The 18,832-nt window shown below is 41.0% G+C and overlaps 1 protein-coding gene across 2 annotated transcripts; it reads right to left on the bottom strand.

The window, feature by feature from the left end:
* Nucleotides 1-458: 458 nt before the first annotated feature.
* Nucleotides 459-18,705, bottom strand: fbxw8 (F-box and WD repeat domain containing 8). 2 transcript variants are annotated; one of them, XM_076150795.1, is made up of 11 exons: nt 18,100-18,705; nt 17,592-17,696; nt 16,822-16,986; nt 15,568-15,656; nt 13,397-13,554; nt 12,760-12,956; nt 12,375-12,593; nt 6,551-6,678; nt 1,849-2,022; nt 1,293-1,409; nt 459-829 (listed from the first exon to the last, which is right to left on the bottom strand). In XM_076150795.1, exons 1-11 carry the CDS (start codon nt 18,580-18,582, stop codon nt 664-666), a joined length of 2,001 nt encoding a protein of 666 aa, XP_076006910.1. In that variant the 5' UTR covers nt 18,583-18,705; the 3' UTR covers nt 459-663. The 2 variants fall into 2 exon arrangements, with proteins under 2 accessions (XP_076006910.1, XP_076006912.1); XM_076150797.1 differs by lacking the exons at nt 459-829; nt 1,293-1,409; nt 1,849-2,022 and adding an exon at nt 4,597-5,484.
* Nucleotides 18,706-18,832: the final 127 nt, after the last annotated feature.

Raw genomic sequence — 18,832 nt, 5'->3', positions numbered from 1 at the left:
GGCATTCCTGCAGGGCTCCACTATGTTTTTCAGGTTTGTTCCTCTGAGAATTTATGCAACCACTGCTGGTCAACCAATAACATCCAGCTGCCTATTACCACTCTGTTCTACTGCAAATAACCAAATCAATTACAACACTTGACTTTCCAAATATTGTTGCAAACTTTGCACTTAATTGTATTAATGAACTAAATAAATGTAGAAAATGACAATCAAAAGATGCATTGTTGAATTATTTTCTTCATAAATGATGAAAATGAGAAGGACCATCATTTTAGGTGTACAGTATACCTCCACCAAAGCAGAACATGTCTTGACACATTGTGTTGTGTTCTAAGGAAATGGATGGAAGTGTGATCATAGGATTTCACACACACCTTCTTGGGTGTGTCCTATTACTAAGTGAGGACGAAATGTCACTTAATGGTTTTACAACATGGGTAGCCAAACAAAACATCTTCACAAATAATTTATTGTAACACTACATTTAACAATGCTGCGATTCTGTGTAATATCTGGAAAGTCCAAATATACTTCAACAATTATAGATCATAGATTTATAAAAACTAGAAGAAAAAGAAAGTAGTAGAATTAAAAAAAAAAGCAGTTTGAATACACAAACTGATCTCAGCTCAAAGTCTTCCACAAGAGTCCAGCTGCAGCTCAGTGTGAGGGGTGGGAACCAGCCAGCCGGTCATACGGCACTGCCAGGCCGATGTTGTAGTTATAGCCAGAGGACTCGATGTAGTTTGACCTGCAGATGGGCAGGATGTGATCCTGAGAGGTGGCGTCCTCGGAGAAATCATAATGACAGATGACTCCTCTGTGTCTGGGATAGGAAAACATTCATGTCAGCAAAAATGACAGTGATGAGTGTTACGCTTTGTGGAAAACTAAAAGTGAAAAGAGTTAGGAGTATTGTACACAGTATGATTGTAGATTAACCAATTAATAATCTCTTTCAGTTTTTGCGGATTGATTCCAAACTTCTCGTATATGTTCAACTAAAATAAAGCATTTCAAATCGATAAGTGAAGGTGAGTGACAAGATTTTACTGACTATGACATACAAACATTAAACACCAGAACATTTGGATCTATAAATTCATGCCAGTGAAACCATCTGTCGTTCTGAGCCCTATTTCCATTGTATCACTATTTTTTTCACAATAACAGCAATATAAGGAAGATTAAACAGACATGGTAGAATAAACTTTGCTGCAGTTAGGGCACAGAAAATCACAAACTAACTCAGAAATCACACTGAATTGAGTGGAAGGTTGGTGAGTGACCTGCGGTGAGCTGTGAGGTCGTCGTCGGTGATGCAGGCTCCCCGTGGAGACTTGTCGTCAGGGATATTGGCTGTTACCAGGGTGCTGGTGTTAAAGCGAACATGCCTTACCGGATGCCTAAAACCAAGACAGAAAGCAAACACCTCAAGTGAGACACATATAAACCCAATTGTGATTATTGCAGTTTTTAATTATTTCTCTAATTTTGAAAATCTGATGTTTGTGTTGAAGCAGAGCCATCATATGAGCTCAGACTAAAGCCTCAATCATCCTTTAAATAGTAAAACTGACAGCTGGTGTAAAAATTGTAAATAAGTAATTACTGAATGGCAAATTAAATGAATACATTTTAAACAGTATGTATACAGATATCATGTGTGTTTCAATACCAAACACTTAAAATATAAAGAATATGAGAACAGGAAATGTTCCAACATGCAGTATCCTTACAATCTAATAAACAGTTTCTTTTCAGGGTTTCATCTTAAGAACAGTGAAGAAGGCACAGTCCTGGTCTGAGCCTCCTTTTATGGGCTCAGAGGAAAAAGACTCCCACCTGTTGTGCATCTCCCACAGCTTGGCTGCCTTCCTCATCTCCCACACACAAACCAATCCCTCGCCTCCGCCGCTCACTATCTTCCAATCGTCTGCCTGCACCGAGGTGACACCCAGGTGGTGCGCATACAGGGAAACCACGGAGGAACCAGACCGCAAGTCAAACACCCTCACCCTGCATCACAACAGAGGAGAAGATGCTTTAATATTTTAAGATAAGAAATAGTAGGTTTCGCTCTTATCTACTTTAATGTACCTGTACAGCCACTTACTCAACACTCCACAATGACTTAAAATGAACTCAGCAGGAAAATAATCCCAACCGCAGCAGTTAGTACAACAGTATGTGTGTCTTACAGCTAAACATTGTGAATCTTGATTCCTCTTCCTCTTTACAGAGGCGGGGGGCTCATACCAAGATCACACAGAGGGAATTTATGAAAGGCTGCATTCATCAGCAGACACAAGGACTCTATTCTGATTTCTGAAGGAAGAACTTCACAACATCTAGCTAAGATTCCAGCCATAGCAAATAAAAACAGATGCAAGCTTTTGTTTCTGCTGTATTCACTCTGACAGGAATCTGTTTCTTCTGCTGCCATCGCTCACTGACGCCAGCTTACCAAAGCTTCTGTCGGTTGCGTAAATGAACAATTGTACAAAAATGCACTGGATAAAAATCTGAAAATTATTGAAAATGGGACGGATGTATAGTTAATGCATGAATCTCTTTTTGCGTTGGGACATTGTATTGCAGCAGCAGAACAGAACTAAATAAAACAAATGTAAATACTGAAAGAGCAGATCAAACAGGGTGTTCAACATTAGGGAAGGAAATAAAATCACGATTCTTTAGGATTACTGCTCTTTAAATACAGTATATTGCTTATCAACTATCATTTTAATCTTAAAATAATAATAAATGGAAGTATAGAGGGATGAGCACAGGGTTGTTTCATGGACAACACATCCTCCTGGGACTTTAGCTCCATCTGTTGCGACTGTGGCTTTATTGCAGCTGAAAGCATCCAGGACATGACTCCATCCAGGCTCTACCTTCTTCCAAGAGTTCATTACCATAATCTAATTCACTTTAGGGATTTGGATGGATTTCATTTCTGCGTCCAGAAGTTTTTAAGGAATGAGAATTAAATATGCTAAATGGGCACAGTGGACCTGTTGTCTATAGTTCTATCTGTTTAGTGGTATTACGTGATAGGAGCCCACGTTTTAACAATGAGGATTGAACATTACTGGCAGGCTGTGGGGAACCATAAATCTAATGTTGGAGGCAGCCTCTGTCTGCAGCGAGCTGTCACGGGCCAGACTCCTCTTCATTAATCAGGATCTTCTCTGCCTAACAAGCAAAGTGTGGGACATGCTTGGATACATCATAGTTAGTTTCCCACGGCTAGAAACGATGACAAGTCATCACGCAATGTACGGTGAGGATGATGAGGGTGATAACGCGTGGACTTCTCACATCTGAGGCATCCATGCAGAAACCCTTCCCCTTTCCAACTGGTTTATTGTGAAACATCTGCATAAAGGTAACAACAGCAAAACCATCGTTACTGTGCACAATGCATGCCATTATAATTCAGGTACCAAATGTTTGGTTTCCAATTTATTTTCTCAGCTCTTAATTGAGTACAATCTTTAACTGAAAATATATGACAGGAAGGAAAGATACAGCTAATATCTAATAGTAACAGAGCATAAGACGAGATGTCAAATGTTCATATATCCAAGATTTCAGAAAAGTGAGCAAGAAACAGATGGATTAGAGACCTGTGGCCACAGCTATTGCCCTCTCTCTCTCTCTATCTATCTCTCTCTCTTTCCTCGTGTCTTCTCCCAAGCTTTTCTGCTTACACAGATGTGGCATTCTACCAGGCAGCTCTTATCGGGAACCCTCATTTTGCTTTCTGGATCTCATAGAAAACAGAGGGACAAAACTCATTTGGAGGAGAAGGAAGGATGCATTAGGGTTTGGCCATCAGCCACTCTGTTGGAAGGCCAAAACCACCGACTGTCCCTCAGTCTCATTTCCATTTGTGCTTGACTGCATTCTGCATCTGGAGGCCAAAGTGGAAGGACCAGGCTGGTGTGTGTATCACGCTTAACAAATCTACATATTTATCAGAGGGCAAAGACAAAAACTAAATCAGAAAGGATGAGGATAAAGTCTTTAACATCACTATATTTGGCTGTTTGAATTCTTCATTCTCAGGCTGCTGATGAATTATGTTTGCAGAGAGCCAAAGTCCTGTTCCAGTTCTGGATTCTGTTCTGCTAGTTTTCACCTTAACCAAAATTAAATTATATGTATTTAGAGATGATTTAATTAGAGAGCTGCTGTCAAAATCTAATGGGAATTTTCAAACTAACAACACAAACAAAATGGTTATTGTGGTTGTACATTTAGTATATTGTATATAGGTTTAAGATAAAATATACTTAATTTGTCCAATACAGAAGTTTGTGATGAACCCCACAGCTCTAAAGTGGTCAGCATACACACACAAAAACACACCAGGTATAGAACAGAAGTCGCCTACAAAGCTTTTCCTGCAAAGAGAATTCTTATACTATGTATATACTATACTGTACTATACACTCATTCATGCGCAGATTTATGCCTAAAGTCAAGTTAAGAGTTTCTGGTCCACCTAACCCGCAGGTATTTGACATTTACTGTAAGTGAAGCCCCACATGCAGAACCAGCAACTTCTTGCTCTGAGGCAACACCACTAACTTCTGAGCAAATGTGCCACCCTGTTAAAAGGGATGAGGTGTTTAAGTGTTCCTGTTGAATACATTTGACTAAGAATATGCAAAAAAGAAATGCCAAAAAAGAAAGAAGTATGCCTTTCAACGTCATTCACGAGAGGAAAATAAAGCCGGCATAATACTAAAGTCCCATTTGAATTAATGAAGTGATGTTCCTGACAGAGAGTGCTGCAAAACTGCACTTATAACAATCATTTGTAGGAATAGGCAAGAGTGTGTAGACTTTACTTTTGCAAGGAAACCCTGAGACCAAACTCTAAAGCACGAACCAAAACAAAAGACAAGCTTTGCCTTAATAATTAAAGGGGGATTTTTAATGAATATCCAGATTCTTTGCCTATGACTTTGAGGCATTTGTTCAAAAACTATTAAAATTTAACTACACAGACTTTCTTTCAATCAGAATCAACACAGAATGTACTATATTTTGTCTTTGTCGTCAATAACTAGTGAGGAAAGTGAGTGGAACGTGAACAATATGATGGGCTGCCTTTTAATTCAAGCCAACTACTTAACAGACAGATGGATTTGGTTGTGAATAGAAACAGCGGGGGCAGCTTTTGGTCCAGACGTGCCAGGGATTTCTATTCTCCTGCCAGCTCATGCTCCACAGCCCGGCGAACAAGTGGAGGAGAGAGGAGAATGGCTCTTTTATGTGTCTTTTCCTCATCTGGAGAGCCAGGTTACCAATGTGGCAAGTGTGTCTGAGTACATGTATGAACGTGTGTGTGTGTGTGTGTGTGTGTGTGTGTGTGTGTGTGTGTGTGTGTGTGTGTGTGTGTGTGTGTGTGTGTGTGTGAATGCTTGGCCGCTGGATGGGATACAGATGGTAGGCTTGAGGCTCCTGTAGTTTGCCAGGTAAAGGAGGGTAAGGAGAGAGAGTGGATAGACACACATACACACACACACACACAGAAGCAATATCTCTATTGAAAAAACACAAAGAAACAAATGTCTCATTTTAAAGTATTTCAATGCCCCTGCCTTTTCTAACAGGCTTCTGGGAGCTTTGTTTTACAAGTGAAGAATGAGCGAGAGAGAATAATACACAAACTGAATAGAACTCGTCTTCTCTTTCTTAACACCTGTTCTCAATTGCAAGTATCTTCATCCCAGCCTCCTTCCTCAGGTGTCACTGTGGGAAAACTGTTTAACAGGCTTCTGTCTGATAAAGCTCCTGGCTCCATTTCAAATGACTTAGCCAAAGGCCTAATTTATGATGGGGTGGGGGTGTGTGTGTGTGTGGGGGGGGGGTTGCACCCTCCATCTACCACCTCCGAACAATGTCAATACACTCAATTTGCCATCAGTTGCTACAGTGTCCTCACACAAAAAATTAGCATCAGCACACTCACACATGGCAAAATTTTAACGCAAAATATACAAAAATATGTATAGCCATTTTTTTTAAAAGTCAACAAAGTTCAGATGTATATTGGCAGTGTTTCCATTAAATGATGTTGTGTGAATAAGGCTTGTGATATTATGATCAGGGGTCAATATGGAGCTGGAGATGACAACTAAATACTTTAATGATAAATATAGATAAAAAGTCCTTCTCTGACTGTCAGCTCTGACTGTTCTATTGAAGACCTCTGGTAACTTAAGTAAGTGGGTGCAACATTTGCGAGTGTTTGATGAGTCATTCAGCACTATCAGATCACTCGTCGGGTCGGCCGTGTCACATCCTAGGGCTCCAGTTCCCACAGACTCATGTCCCATCTCAGCACTAATTATAAACATCCATTACACTTTTGGAAATGATTTCCTTATGACTTGATACAAAGTCAAACATGTTTTTTTTATTTGCTAGTTTCCATTACCCATTTTTTCAATCTGTAACTTCGAAACTATGCAAAATGCTAAGTACTACATGAGCATCTGTATCTTTGTATGTAAGTGTGTACTACCTCCTGTCTTTATTTCCGCACACTAGTAAGTTGGGGGCGCTGTCTCTCAGGTTGATGCAGGTAAAATCTCCCACCGAGTTTCCGACGCAAATCTCCAACTGGCTCGTCTCTAGATTGTACACGTGGATCTGAAATGCAACAACATACATGACCATCAGTGATATCTTGTATTCCGTATAATTAAGACATTTGGAATAGCGTGACGTAGAGCTCCTCTGTTGACAAACGGAGGAATTAAAATGCACTTCACGCCAATGTCTGGGAAATATCGCCCTCATACAATCACATGCAAACATACACTGTTTGTGACAAGATTAAAGGCCCCAGAGAACTTTAAAACATGTAAAAAACAAAAGCTTAAAGAACACTGCATGCAGTAAGAAAGTACTCTCTCCTCCCTGTGACATATGTGTCAGTGGCTTCTGTACCTTCTTTTATTCTGGTTTGAGTTATTGTTTGTCGAAATGGTCTTAAGTCACTGCACTCTTTACCACTGAGCGTTATGCGGTACAGATATCTAACTTCTGTCAGTTTACAAACTCGACAGTTGACTGCAATTCCCACACTAGTAAATTAGAAATGCAGACACAAATGGGAGCTGAAATGAACACCATGCATAAATGAGTGACACTTCAAATCCCAAACAAATGATGAATGCAGCCAGACACCTTCAGGCCATTCAGGAGTAGATCCTAGTTTCAAGTTTCATCATACCTTAAACAGTAGAATATCCACTAAGCTAATGAGTATAATGTTTAAATGCTTGAACAGACTGCCAAACTCCCTTCAGGTTTAGTCAAAATTGAACAGGTGGTGTCTGAGATACCACATTTTATGTTTAATTGCAGCTCCTCAATTGTGCCAAAAAGTGTAATTTTCCAAAGCTGGCACACAGGGAGAAGACGCAAAGTTTCATCACAGCAGACCACTAGTTAAGGATCCAACCTGGGATTAGAACTGGACATAAAGTCAAGACAGTCTCTGACACATTCGGGTTAAGATTGAACCCTTATCTGTCCTTAACAAGACTCAGTACCAGCACATTTACAGTGAGCAGCAATATGTGATGATATAAATGACTACATTCAATATCAGACAAACTAAAAGACTGCAACAATAAAGCTACATGAGGCAAGCACAGATACGTACAACATTGTCATCTTGCCGTTAACTTAAAAGCAGCAGCAGCACTTAAAGCATTAAAGTCTGGGGAAAACTAATCAGCCTAAGGGCTTATTTCAATTACAGACAGAGACACATTCTATTGCTTCCGGCAGGCAAACTTTCTTTATACTAGTTCCAATGATGTCGTCATGAGCTGGCCTAATTGGTCAATTAGCGACAGTGCATTCTCATCCAAATGAGACAGAACAAACAAGAAAACTGCCAGGCAAAACTGTCTTTGAATAATTAAAACGATAAAGAAATTAAACCAAGGAGGGAGGGAGGTGATAGGGAGTGTAAAGAGATTGAAGGGAGTGAGAGAGAGAGAGAGGAAAGGAAAGAGAGAGGATGGGAGACTGAGAGTGAAACAGAGATGGAAGGACAGTGACAAAGACGAAAAAACGAGGTATGATGTAAGCCTTGAGACGGTGCCAGCACGTTTGTGTGTCCAGCTTTAATTGTGCACCACCGTGGGGCAAAGCCCAAATCACATTGGACTTTGAAATGACAGCTTGATAGGAATTGGACAGAGGAGGAGAGCAGGGACGAGAAGGGAACGGGGGAAGGGATGCAGAAATGAGGTTCGGTCTGCTGTTCTCCATGAATCACTGGAGTTTTGGAGAGGATATTTCCAATAAATTGCTGCCCCACTCATCTAGTAAAATGGAGAAACGTCACTGAGGAAGACAACCCTTCTTCACTTTCTCATTTTCAGTTTCGAGAGATCAGCAGCATGTTTGGAGGAAGAATGAAGTTGTTAGGGTAATGCACTCACTGGAGGATGAAAATGCAACAATTTAACAGCACTTCTGACTGATCCTCCAGACAGAGGCTTGTTTATTTGGTTGATTTTCTCTGAAATGCATTTTAAAAGAGAACGGTTCACTGTAGTTTACACTGTCAAAGTCAAGTGTAAAAAGATAAATGAGCTGCTTATTACCCACCCAGAGAGTTCAGATTTATGATCCAAATTTCACTCTGATTTTTGGATTACTTTCATCCATTTTTTTGAAATTTAAAATAAATGTAATTGGGTTCTTCAAAAAATGAATTTATGAGCTTTATGTTTGCAGACACATCTGGCCCTTTGAAAATATGTTTTAGTCACTTAATGCTGTCAAGCAGCTCTTATTCCTCTTTGAGTATCCATCTAACCAACCATCTGTCCATTCATCTAAACATCTCTGTCTTCTTTCGACTATCAACCTCTCAACCTGGTGTTGACATGTCAGTGTGTGTTAGATTCACTGCAGTGGTTGGACACTGGGCCAGTAGGGATGCCAGCCTGCGCTGAACGCTGGGCGGATGCCTCAGGGCCCCAGAGCCGCTGGCAGGACAGAGATGAGGAGTAATGAGAATCTGGAGACAGCCCCTGACCACACACACACACACACACACACACACACACACACACACACACACACACACACACACACATAGCAGACTAAACTTTTTTTTTGGACAGACAACAATGTGTATACATGACTTGACATGCAGGACACCCATAATCACACACATACACATGCATAATTAATGATCAATGTTAAGACAGATCTATTTAAGTGACTTTTAAATCTCTCTTTCTTACAGGACTCTTTTACAGGCCTTATTGTTCAATTCAGATTTTTTGGTCAGAGTCTTTCTTTTTGTCTTGACCTGTGCATTTGATCATCATGAACACAATTTCTATGACCCTTGAATAAAGCAAATGGAGTCCCGCTCTGACATCTAAGCGCACTTTCTTGGGCAAATGCTCGGTTGTGATTATGATCGCCTCTAGGTTAGCTCTCTTACAAATTTACGTCAGGTCTCGCCACTGACCCCCGTGTAACAACATAGCAACAGTCACTGCAGAAAGCTGAGGTGAAAAAATTACAATATGGTTATGTCATCCAAATCAAAATGCGTTAATTCTTTCCACTTCCATGGGAAAGGGGTGTTAGATGACTTCCTTGGATGACACCTGTTTTTGACAGATTTTAATGAACATATGTTGTCTTAATAAAGGCTGCATGGGACATGTCTGGCATCGCTGGTACTGGCAAACAATTCATGCTACGTGTTCTTCACAGAATGAGATCGCTGCTAGAGGCGTGACAAGAGTGACAGACATGTTAGGGTGATTAAATTTCACAGATATATTAATTAGGAAGTGAAGTATGCTAATCATGAATTGGCATAATGTAGATAGAAGTTTGGACTACATTCCCCACGGAAAACCAGAAAGTTAAGAAGACTTTCAGTGCTTCTGTGCTGAAAATAAGATTGATTAATGGTAGACATAAATTAATATTAGCAAATGTGATGGTGTGTCAGATATAAAGGGTAAAGTCTATTTAGGGTGGCACTGCTGCTTATTCTAAGGATATTTTAAAGCTGAAGACAAACTAAAAATACATACAGTATGTACGATTGAACTGGTGAGCTGTTGTTGGAAACCTGATTCTTAACTTTTGCACTTAACACTGTGCCTTAACATAAGAAAACGTCTCCTGACTGTTTCAGATGGACTACATGTGTCTTTCTTTATATGATGCATTAAATGGAGGAGTATGATGCCGGTACCGCAAATTGACGTGAATAACATATCTTTCTACTTGTGTGTTTTCCACACCCTACAAAATGTAAATTTATTTTATTTTAAAGTCAAGTCAAGTTTATTTGTATAGCCCAATATCACATACAATATCTCAAAGGGCTTTACAGACCCACAACATTAGGACAATTCCCGACCCAGCCCAAAGCTCTCAAGGTAAGTAAGTATAATGTTAGTTCTAGCATTGCTACTCTTTCTTGGTCCACTATGTGGTGCTTTAGTCCGGCCGGTGAGTTGGTCAGTTATCGGTTGAGCTTGTGCTGCTCCAGTGGTAGTGAAGAAGATGAAAATGTCATTTAGTTCCTCTCTCGACAAACCAATTAAAAAAGTAGGCCATTGGGTAACCAAAGTGGTGCTCTGATCCCCACAGAGTGGTCTTGTGGGTATTTGTACATTCTAAAAAAAGGTCCGTACTCATTTAAGTGCACTTAAGAGTTCTTAAAAGAAAAACACATTTGGAGGCCAACCGAGCCTCTGTGAGCCTCTGTGTATACTTCTGGTCTTGTCATTTAATGATTGTAAATATGTACAAGGAATTTGTTTTCAGCTGGATTTGTTTTTGGCAGTTCTCTCTGGTAACTAGTCAACTCTCTCTAAGTTACTCTCTAGTAACTAGAGAGTCAGCAACTGCCGAAAACAAATTCCTTGTCTGTGAAAGCCTACTTGGCCAATAAATGTTTTCTGAGCTGATCTGATCTGATTTGTACATTCTAAATAAAGATGGGCATACTACTCATTTAGGTGCACTGGGTTCTAAGAAAAACAACACATCTGGAGGCCAAGAGTGCCTCTGTGAACAACAGTTGAGACAAAGAAGGCTGTACTAATTAGGTGCCGGGCTCAAGAGAACTCGGTGCTATTTAAGCAAACTACATGTTCTATAAACAAAAGCCCTACAGGTATATGATATTCATTTCTAAGGGGGCCCTGGAGGAAAGACGTACACTGGGAGTTACAGTGATCGCACTGTCACCCAGACCTAGTTTGCATCTACACATGTGGAATGCATTCAGAGACGAATCATTGTTCGCAATGCAGCTATAATTTACATCAGCTGAAAATGTGGACAACCCCTTTAATTCAACAGAATGGAAAGCATCTCTATTCAAATGTTGTCTCCAAAAGAGTTTAATTTATTTAGGAGTGTGGAGGGATAATGGGTATTTCGGCTGTAAGCCAGTGATTAGACTGTTAATGGCCTGGTGCCAAACCTCTGTCTCTTCTGTTCTTCCCTAATGAATTGAATTCTAAAAAAAATAACATCTTCTCTTTTGTGCGTAAAACACATTATTTAGCTTGTACAGTTTCCCATTTTTAGACTGTGCACCTGTTCAGAGCACAATTGACCTTGTCAACTCAATGGAAACACTTCATTTCTGCTACAGAGGTCCAGATAGAAAATCTATTTAAGTGCCAAATACCATTCAGCTTGCAGCGCTTCAGGGTTTTGCCATATGAGCATGTCATCATTCAAGGTTTAGTAAGCAACAGAACCATGCCGTCCAAATTTGAGCTTTGGTAATGGCACCTTTTGCCTTCCCCACCTAAGCAACTCTTGTTAACATAAAAGCACCCTTGATACAGCTCCATCAATCCCATTAACCCACAAAAACTACTTCCTGTATTCATATATACTAGATATGCTAGACCACTATCCATAATGATTTACATAATATGTGAATGGGTGGCAGCATTTATTTATAATACCATTCAAATCAAAAACCATTTTCCAGTTCCTCTGGATAATCCACAAAGACTATTTTCATCAGAAAGCACTTTCGAGGTAGAAAATAGGGAAAACTGTCATCATTGTGTTCACGTTGACATTTTGGGGCCCAATGCAGAGATGAGATGCGCACACGTATTTAATACCAAGATCAAACTAGGTTGACTTACCCGAGGACTTAAGCACTTCATAAGCACCTCCGTGAGTGTGTGTGGAACAGCTTCCCTTATTGTTGATTGACGCAAAACACAGCTGCAGTGTTCTAAAACTCATTCATCAAAAGTCCGCAAGTGTCATGGACAGACATGATACAGAAAACCCTCAGAGATCAAACTCACCTTGTTGCCTCCATCGTGCATGGCCCAGCCGCTGCTCTTCACCCCAAATGCAACTTGGGAGTTGGAGGAATCCAGGCAGGTGACGGGATGGCCGTAAACTGTGTGAAGCATCCGTGGCTCATCCTCCCGTGGTTTGAGCAGGTACACGCTCTCCCCCGCTACCACTGCAGCCAGTGGACACTGATGTCCCCGTCCTGGAACCAGGACCAGGATCTCTACCTGCCATAAGGACAGCAAGAGGACACATGTCACTCTCAGCATCCCTCAAAGTAAGTAGGAAGCAAAATAATGAAGCCTAAATGTACTGCACAAATTATTGCCAAACAACACTGGCAATAATTATCCAATTCTATATACAAACAGGTTGAATACTTTGTTGACTTACAGGCTTAGGCAAATGAACCTGGCAGAGTGTCCTCCAGTAACCGCAGTCGTCGGGCTGGTCCAGCCGCACATCTGGCCCAGCAGCACAGGCCAGGACGGGACTGTCGGGGCTCATGGCCAGAGCTTGGACCCCCCCTGGACACTGGTAGTGGTGAACGGGCTCCGCACCCGTCTCGGTGCTCCACAGGTCCACGCAGCCTACGGCCAAGACAGAGCAACAGTCAACAGAGCGTAGACGGCTGTTCTCCCACTCACTCAAATACCAGAAGTTTTAGTTTAGCAAGAATTCCAGGGCATCAGAAATGCTTTTTCATGGAGAAACGGCAGGTGGTGCGGCCAAAACCTCAGGGACTTCAAGCAAAATTATTTTGTCCTGGAATTGTTGCCTCAAGGTTGAGATAACAGAATAAGCCTTCATTCCAAGAGTTCTCACACCTTTGTGAATGTGCCACAAGGTTTTTTCCACTCTCCTACAAATTTCGTCTGATATTCACCCATTTCGGTGGATATGCAAGGTTATTTATTCACATGCACACACAAACACACACACGCATTTACTTGTGTGCTATAGCAATATAAAAAAGTGCCATAGACTATCTTTTAACCACCTGCTATATTTACTGCATACAAACACATACCATCTTCATAAGCAGCAGCAGCCAGTGTGCCGTTAACCTGGACGTGATTCACATGCGGCCTGGGTTGTGAGTTTGCTGACAGGCTGTTGGTTTTCAGGTAGGAGGCTGTGGAGTCCCAGTGTATCGTGTCCCATAACCGAACATCACCAGATGTGTACCTGACATACATATAGACACAAACAAAGGTCACAGATAGATTATTTAAAATGCTGTGATGACTAAGATTGCTGTACATTTTCCATTAAAAGCTGACAAATATGAAGTTCTGTTCCCCTCTGAATCACTTCCCCTTTCACACATTCTCCTTCTTTCACACCGACTCCCTTAAGGGAAACAAAAATCCATCATGGCCCTCTCTGTAGCTCTTAGTGTTACTATGTCTCCATTATCTCTTATACAGCATCTCTTACAAGATGGTTCTGTGCTCCCCAGGCTGTTGTCACAGCAGTGCAACACTGGATAATGACATTTCACTTTGGAGAATGTGGGCTAGAGGAAGAGTCGGAATTCATTGCATTAGGCGTCTGGAAATCTGCCTTCGTCACTCTCCGTCTCACACTCGTATTGCCTGTATTTCCCAAAATTTAGACCAGGTTCTTCCACAATGATTGTTTCTTTCAGGTGTTCTCTTTCCCTTTAAGATAAAGATGAGCATGGCGATAATTCTTCTACTGGCCTTTCACTTGTTTCCCCATCTGCCATTATATAGGTCAGTGGTAGACTGTGAAACTGAATCCCTTATAAGTAAAAAGGAAGGAAATGAGGAATGAAATATACTGTAAAAAACAATGTTCTACTTAGTTTCATCAATTTCTCCTAATGTCCTGGTAAGACTCTACACTACAATAAAGATGAAGTTTATTTACCCTCAACTTCAGTCCCAAAGCAGCTCTACTCAACAGGCTTTTTGTTCTCATCCTCCGTCTTTGCTCTTTACTTCAGTCGATGAGCTCTCACTGATGCGGCAACAAGCTGCCAGCATTACCACCTCCACAGAATCAGCCTCACATCATGTCTGAGCAAGTATCCACCTCCCAGCAAGTGTGCGAGTGCCATAGAGTGTGACAGGGTGGCAAAGAGTGAGAATGTGTGTGTGTTTGGCAACACAGGGCTTGCCAGGAAGTAAATACACTTTCAGTACACACTTCTCTTAATTAGTACATCACCTCAATGCCAAATATCCACAGGGTGACGTCAATTGAGTACTTTGCCATAACTTTTGTGCAGCAAACTTTGTGCAGATTACTGCATCCTTTGTCCACAGACTCCCAACAACTCCTCTGTGCAGCACATCAGTGAGATCACATACGTGTTCAAACTTTGAGTTGATGGTGACTAAGGTAATAAATCCATTTTAAACGTACTAATGTGAATATGTTAATGGTTATGTTATATAAAATGCTCTAAAAATGATCCTGTAATGTTTGTTTCATTTCTATACTGTTTAGCAGCATGAGATCTTCATTGGTGACCTGAAAAGACACAAACAGAATGTGTTCTCCAGTGAGGCTCAGCAGGCCAGCAAGGAATCTAATCACAGTGCACCCAGGGGAGCCTGCACACCTCCTCACGGGCAGTCTATCAGGCTCCTGTGGACCCACACAATCTATCACAGTATCATGCTCGCTTCAGGCGTTCACCAAAGATGCTATGATTGCAGTAATTTGCTTGTCAGCAAAATTCACCCTTGTACAAAACTCTGATATTCTCAGGCATGACTGTGTATTCTATAAAAGTCATGGTCACCAACAGCTGATAAGCATGACGGCCTATCACTATACCATGTGCACTTTGCACAAAATAGAGGCAAAATGAAATGTGCATTTCATATGACCACAGGGTGGTGCTATATACACCGAAAATGTTTAGTTATTACTTGGTTGGTAGAGTGATATTTAACAAATTTCACTGAATCTATTGCGTTTTTTCAAATACTCTGCAGTATATACTTGCATCACTGTATGTGAGTGTGGCAAAGATCATGCTGCTCCACTCCCTCAAGGAGTGCAGCTGGATTAAGTGATCGTTATTCATTTTATCAGGAACACCTCTGCTTGGCAAGTCACAATGTCTACTGTGAAAAGTGTGGAAAACACACACACACACACACACACACACACACACACACAGATGTCAGGAGTGATTTCTAGGTTGGAGTAATTGAAACTTACCCTGCCAGAACAAAATGATCACTGGAGCTGACGTCACACAGGACTTTTCCAAGCTCAAACTGCAGCTGGCTGATGGATCCCACTCGATTCTGAGTGGGAAGACATTGCTTTAGTGAAAACACAACTCTGTCTGGGACATTATAGCATAACTGATAACCAGAGCACATATTCATTTGTCCTGTCCTGTGTAATTTACTGAGTGAGCCTTCCATGCTTGTATGTTGTTCAATTGTACCACTCAAAATCTAGGCAACCATACTTGTAGAGCAGCATGAATAATTTAGATCTTGACTCTATCTTATACTGACGGTCCTGCTGGCTCACTGGCAGCTGTCCAAGAATAAACTTATGTCACTATGCGGGGATTACATTACATGACTACACCACAAACATTTACCTTTATCATTTTTTAATAGAGTAAATCACCTCAGTTAAAAGTCTTATGCTGCTTCTAAAAAATCCTTTACAAATAAATGAACTATACCAGTACTGAAACTAGATCCCAATTCACACTGGATTCTTTCAGTAGGAACTGTAAAAGCTTGTCTAAAACTCAAAGTGCATCAAAAGGTTCAAAAAGGAGTCTGAAATATGCTCAATCAGACAAAATAGAGGAGCGAAGAATAAGAGTTTATTGCAAGAACAGCAAAGTCTCAGCAAAAAACAACGAGTGAGACTCCGTAATCCAACCAATTTGTGGTCACAGATGCACTCATTGTATAGCCTGGACAGCCCTTGATGTTGTTTTAGACCATCATAATTTATTGATATTCACTTGGCATCTGGCATTGTTTTCAATAAATCTCCCCATGTATGCGCATCATTAGGCTCACCTGGTGTCTCTTTGGACACACTGTCCCACTGCCATCACAACACTTCATGCACCATTTTTCTCTTCTTACTCTCGTGGCCATGTCATAAATCTCACTAGTTATTACTTACATATCACTTTAGTACATGGCCACAATGTATATCTCAACCAAGGCCAGATAATGAACTGCCCCACCGGTGGCCACACTCAGGGTGAAACTGAGTACTGCTTTTAATCCTCATAGATGGTGTAAACTTATTATCTTGTTTAACTTTTAACATGTGTAGCATATTGATATATCATATAAATATATTGGTATAACATAGCATGATTACTAACCACCACAGAACTATGTATTAACACTGAAGTTATTGCAGTTTCAGGTATTATATTTGAGTAACAAAGTGGTTCTGATTCATCACACTGGAACATCTCAAACTCACGTTCCAGTTGGAGCGCACAGATTTGGCCGAGTTCCTGCAGTCTCTCAGCGCGCTCTTCCAGCAGGGGGAGTCGGACACGCTGGCGTCCTGATGATAACCCTCTTTCACGCACAGCCTGAACCACAGGACGCCATCCTCTGCAAGGACTTTCCACGCCTTGCTCACCTGGGAGGAGATGGGACAGTGCAAGTGTAGATGAATTTGAGCTCAATAAGCACTGCAGGTCACATGACGGGCTGGAGCTCCAGGAGAGTGAAATGCATGAAGTAAAGTTTCAAAAAGAGCGTCATTTCATATTTGTGTGTGTCAATGTAGGTTAAAGCTACCTCCCAATACTGCATGTTGGAGCAAACGTGTCATTTCGGTAGTAGTATCAATAGGGCTATAAAGGTAGTATCGCAATTGATCCACTAAACACATCATGCAATTCAACTAGCAGAATGTAAGAGTTTTGACAGACTAACAATAATAAACAAAACATTTGATGATTCCAGCTGCCAAAATGATCATTTAGAGAGACACACACAGGGGAGGAGAACAGTTCAGCAGTAATCCTCTTGAGTCATTTATACCTTGCTACACATCCAATGAGATGGATGACTGACTGAGAATCCTCATAGCCAAGGTAAGACATTTTGAAATACAATAAACTCTTACCTTATTATAAAATTACACATTATTGTTACCTATCAGTAAAATTTCGGGAATTTAATTTTGTCCGAAATGATGCACTCTCTGTTCAGCTTTTAGCTTCTAAATGAGCAGCTTACCTGTGCACAGCGGCCTAGTTCAGTGCGGTTGAGATACTGGAATATCTTGGAGGCCAACTCGTACGGCAGCTCGATATCAAAGAAGGGAATGTCATTGACATCATTCTACAAAACAGGGAATAACACCATCACATTAGCTAGACTGTGTATCAAACCTCAGCACATTTTGACTACAAATCACAGTGTGTGTGTGTGTGTGTGTGTGTGTGTGTGGCATCACTATTTTACTTTTTTAAATGCTTTAGGGCTTCAGTGGTCACTGAGGCCCCTCAGCCATTGCTTATGTTGCAATATGACAAAGGCGTGCCATGTTCAGTGTTTACTTTTTTTAATTGATTGAATTAAGTAGTTGTGGTTCCCTTAAGACCAAATCATTTGCATGCGTTACAGATGTTTGTAGTGCTGTTCCTCAATATATTGAGATTTAGCAGGACAACTCAGCAAAATAAGGCACAAAGAGAAAGGTATTGTTTTGGTATCATCATCATCTTCATCAGTCTCCCCCTACCAGATCCTGAATGAGTTGATCCACCAGCCCCTCTCCTTTATGAGCCTTTTTCTGGGGCTGTTGCTGCATTGAGGTGCTGCAGACATTGGTCGTCTTCTGATACTTTCTCTTCCTCCTCGTCCTCTCCACCTCAATCCTGTCCAGCAGAGGACCTGTCCTTCCGTCCAGTAAACTCTTTGCAATTGACACATACTCAGGCTGATCCTCTGACTCTTCAGCTGTACTTTGCTCCTCATCACGTCCTTCATGCTCAATGCCGGCACTTCTCTCTGATGATTTGTGGTCCTCAGTTGGCTCTCTGGTGTTGGGGTTTTGACAAAATTCTTCAAAATATCGATTTTTAGAGTCCCTTTCTTTCTCTTCTTGGTGCCGAGGAAGAGTCCCTGAAGAGGAAGGGGCCGAAACAAGTCGCTGATCCTCTTTCGTAGTTGTTAATTCTTGTTTCCAGCGTTCCCTGAACGCTGCAAGTTCATTATCTGCCATATTTCTTACATAACTGAATATGTGTTATTTAAATAAACTATAAACGAGTAATTTATTTAAACGCAGCAAGTCACAAACGCAATTAACTCGGCCCTGACGCCAAACAATAACACGTCCTTCTCTGAAAACAGTCCGAGCAGTGACACGGCGCTGATGTACAAGAGTTCCGCCAAAATTTAATTCCGCAGGTTTTATTACAGACAATGGTTCCGTTGATTATTTGCGCGTAGCTAATCCCAACATGACAACT

Source organism: Genypterus blacodes, unplaced genomic scaffold (assembly GCF_046128005.1).
Source record: "Genypterus blacodes isolate CSIRO-AG114 ecotype Tasmania unplaced genomic scaffold, CSIRO-AGI_Gbla_v1 ptg000053l_1, whole genome shotgun sequence".
In the NCBI taxonomy this organism is placed as follows: Eukaryota; Metazoa; Chordata; class Actinopteri; order Ophidiiformes; family Ophidiidae; genus Genypterus; species Genypterus blacodes.
This window is presented reverse-complemented; position numbering and strand designations above follow the sequence as displayed.

Bases quoted from the DNA above. Each gene is read 5' to 3' on its own strand.
- fbxw8 (XM_076150795.1), bottom strand. From the start codon at position 18,582: ATGGCAGATAATGAACTTGCAGCGTTCAGGGAACGCTGGAAACAAGAA. The intron at 12,957-13,396 runs GTATGTGTTTGT...TCTTGGCCGTAG, and splicing joins TGCTGCTGCTTATGAAGATG to GCTGCGTGGACCTGTGGAGC. The intron at 6,679-12,374 runs GTGAGTTTGATC...GTTGCATTTCAG, and splicing joins TGCACGATGGAGGCAACAAG to ATCCACGTGTACAATCTAGA.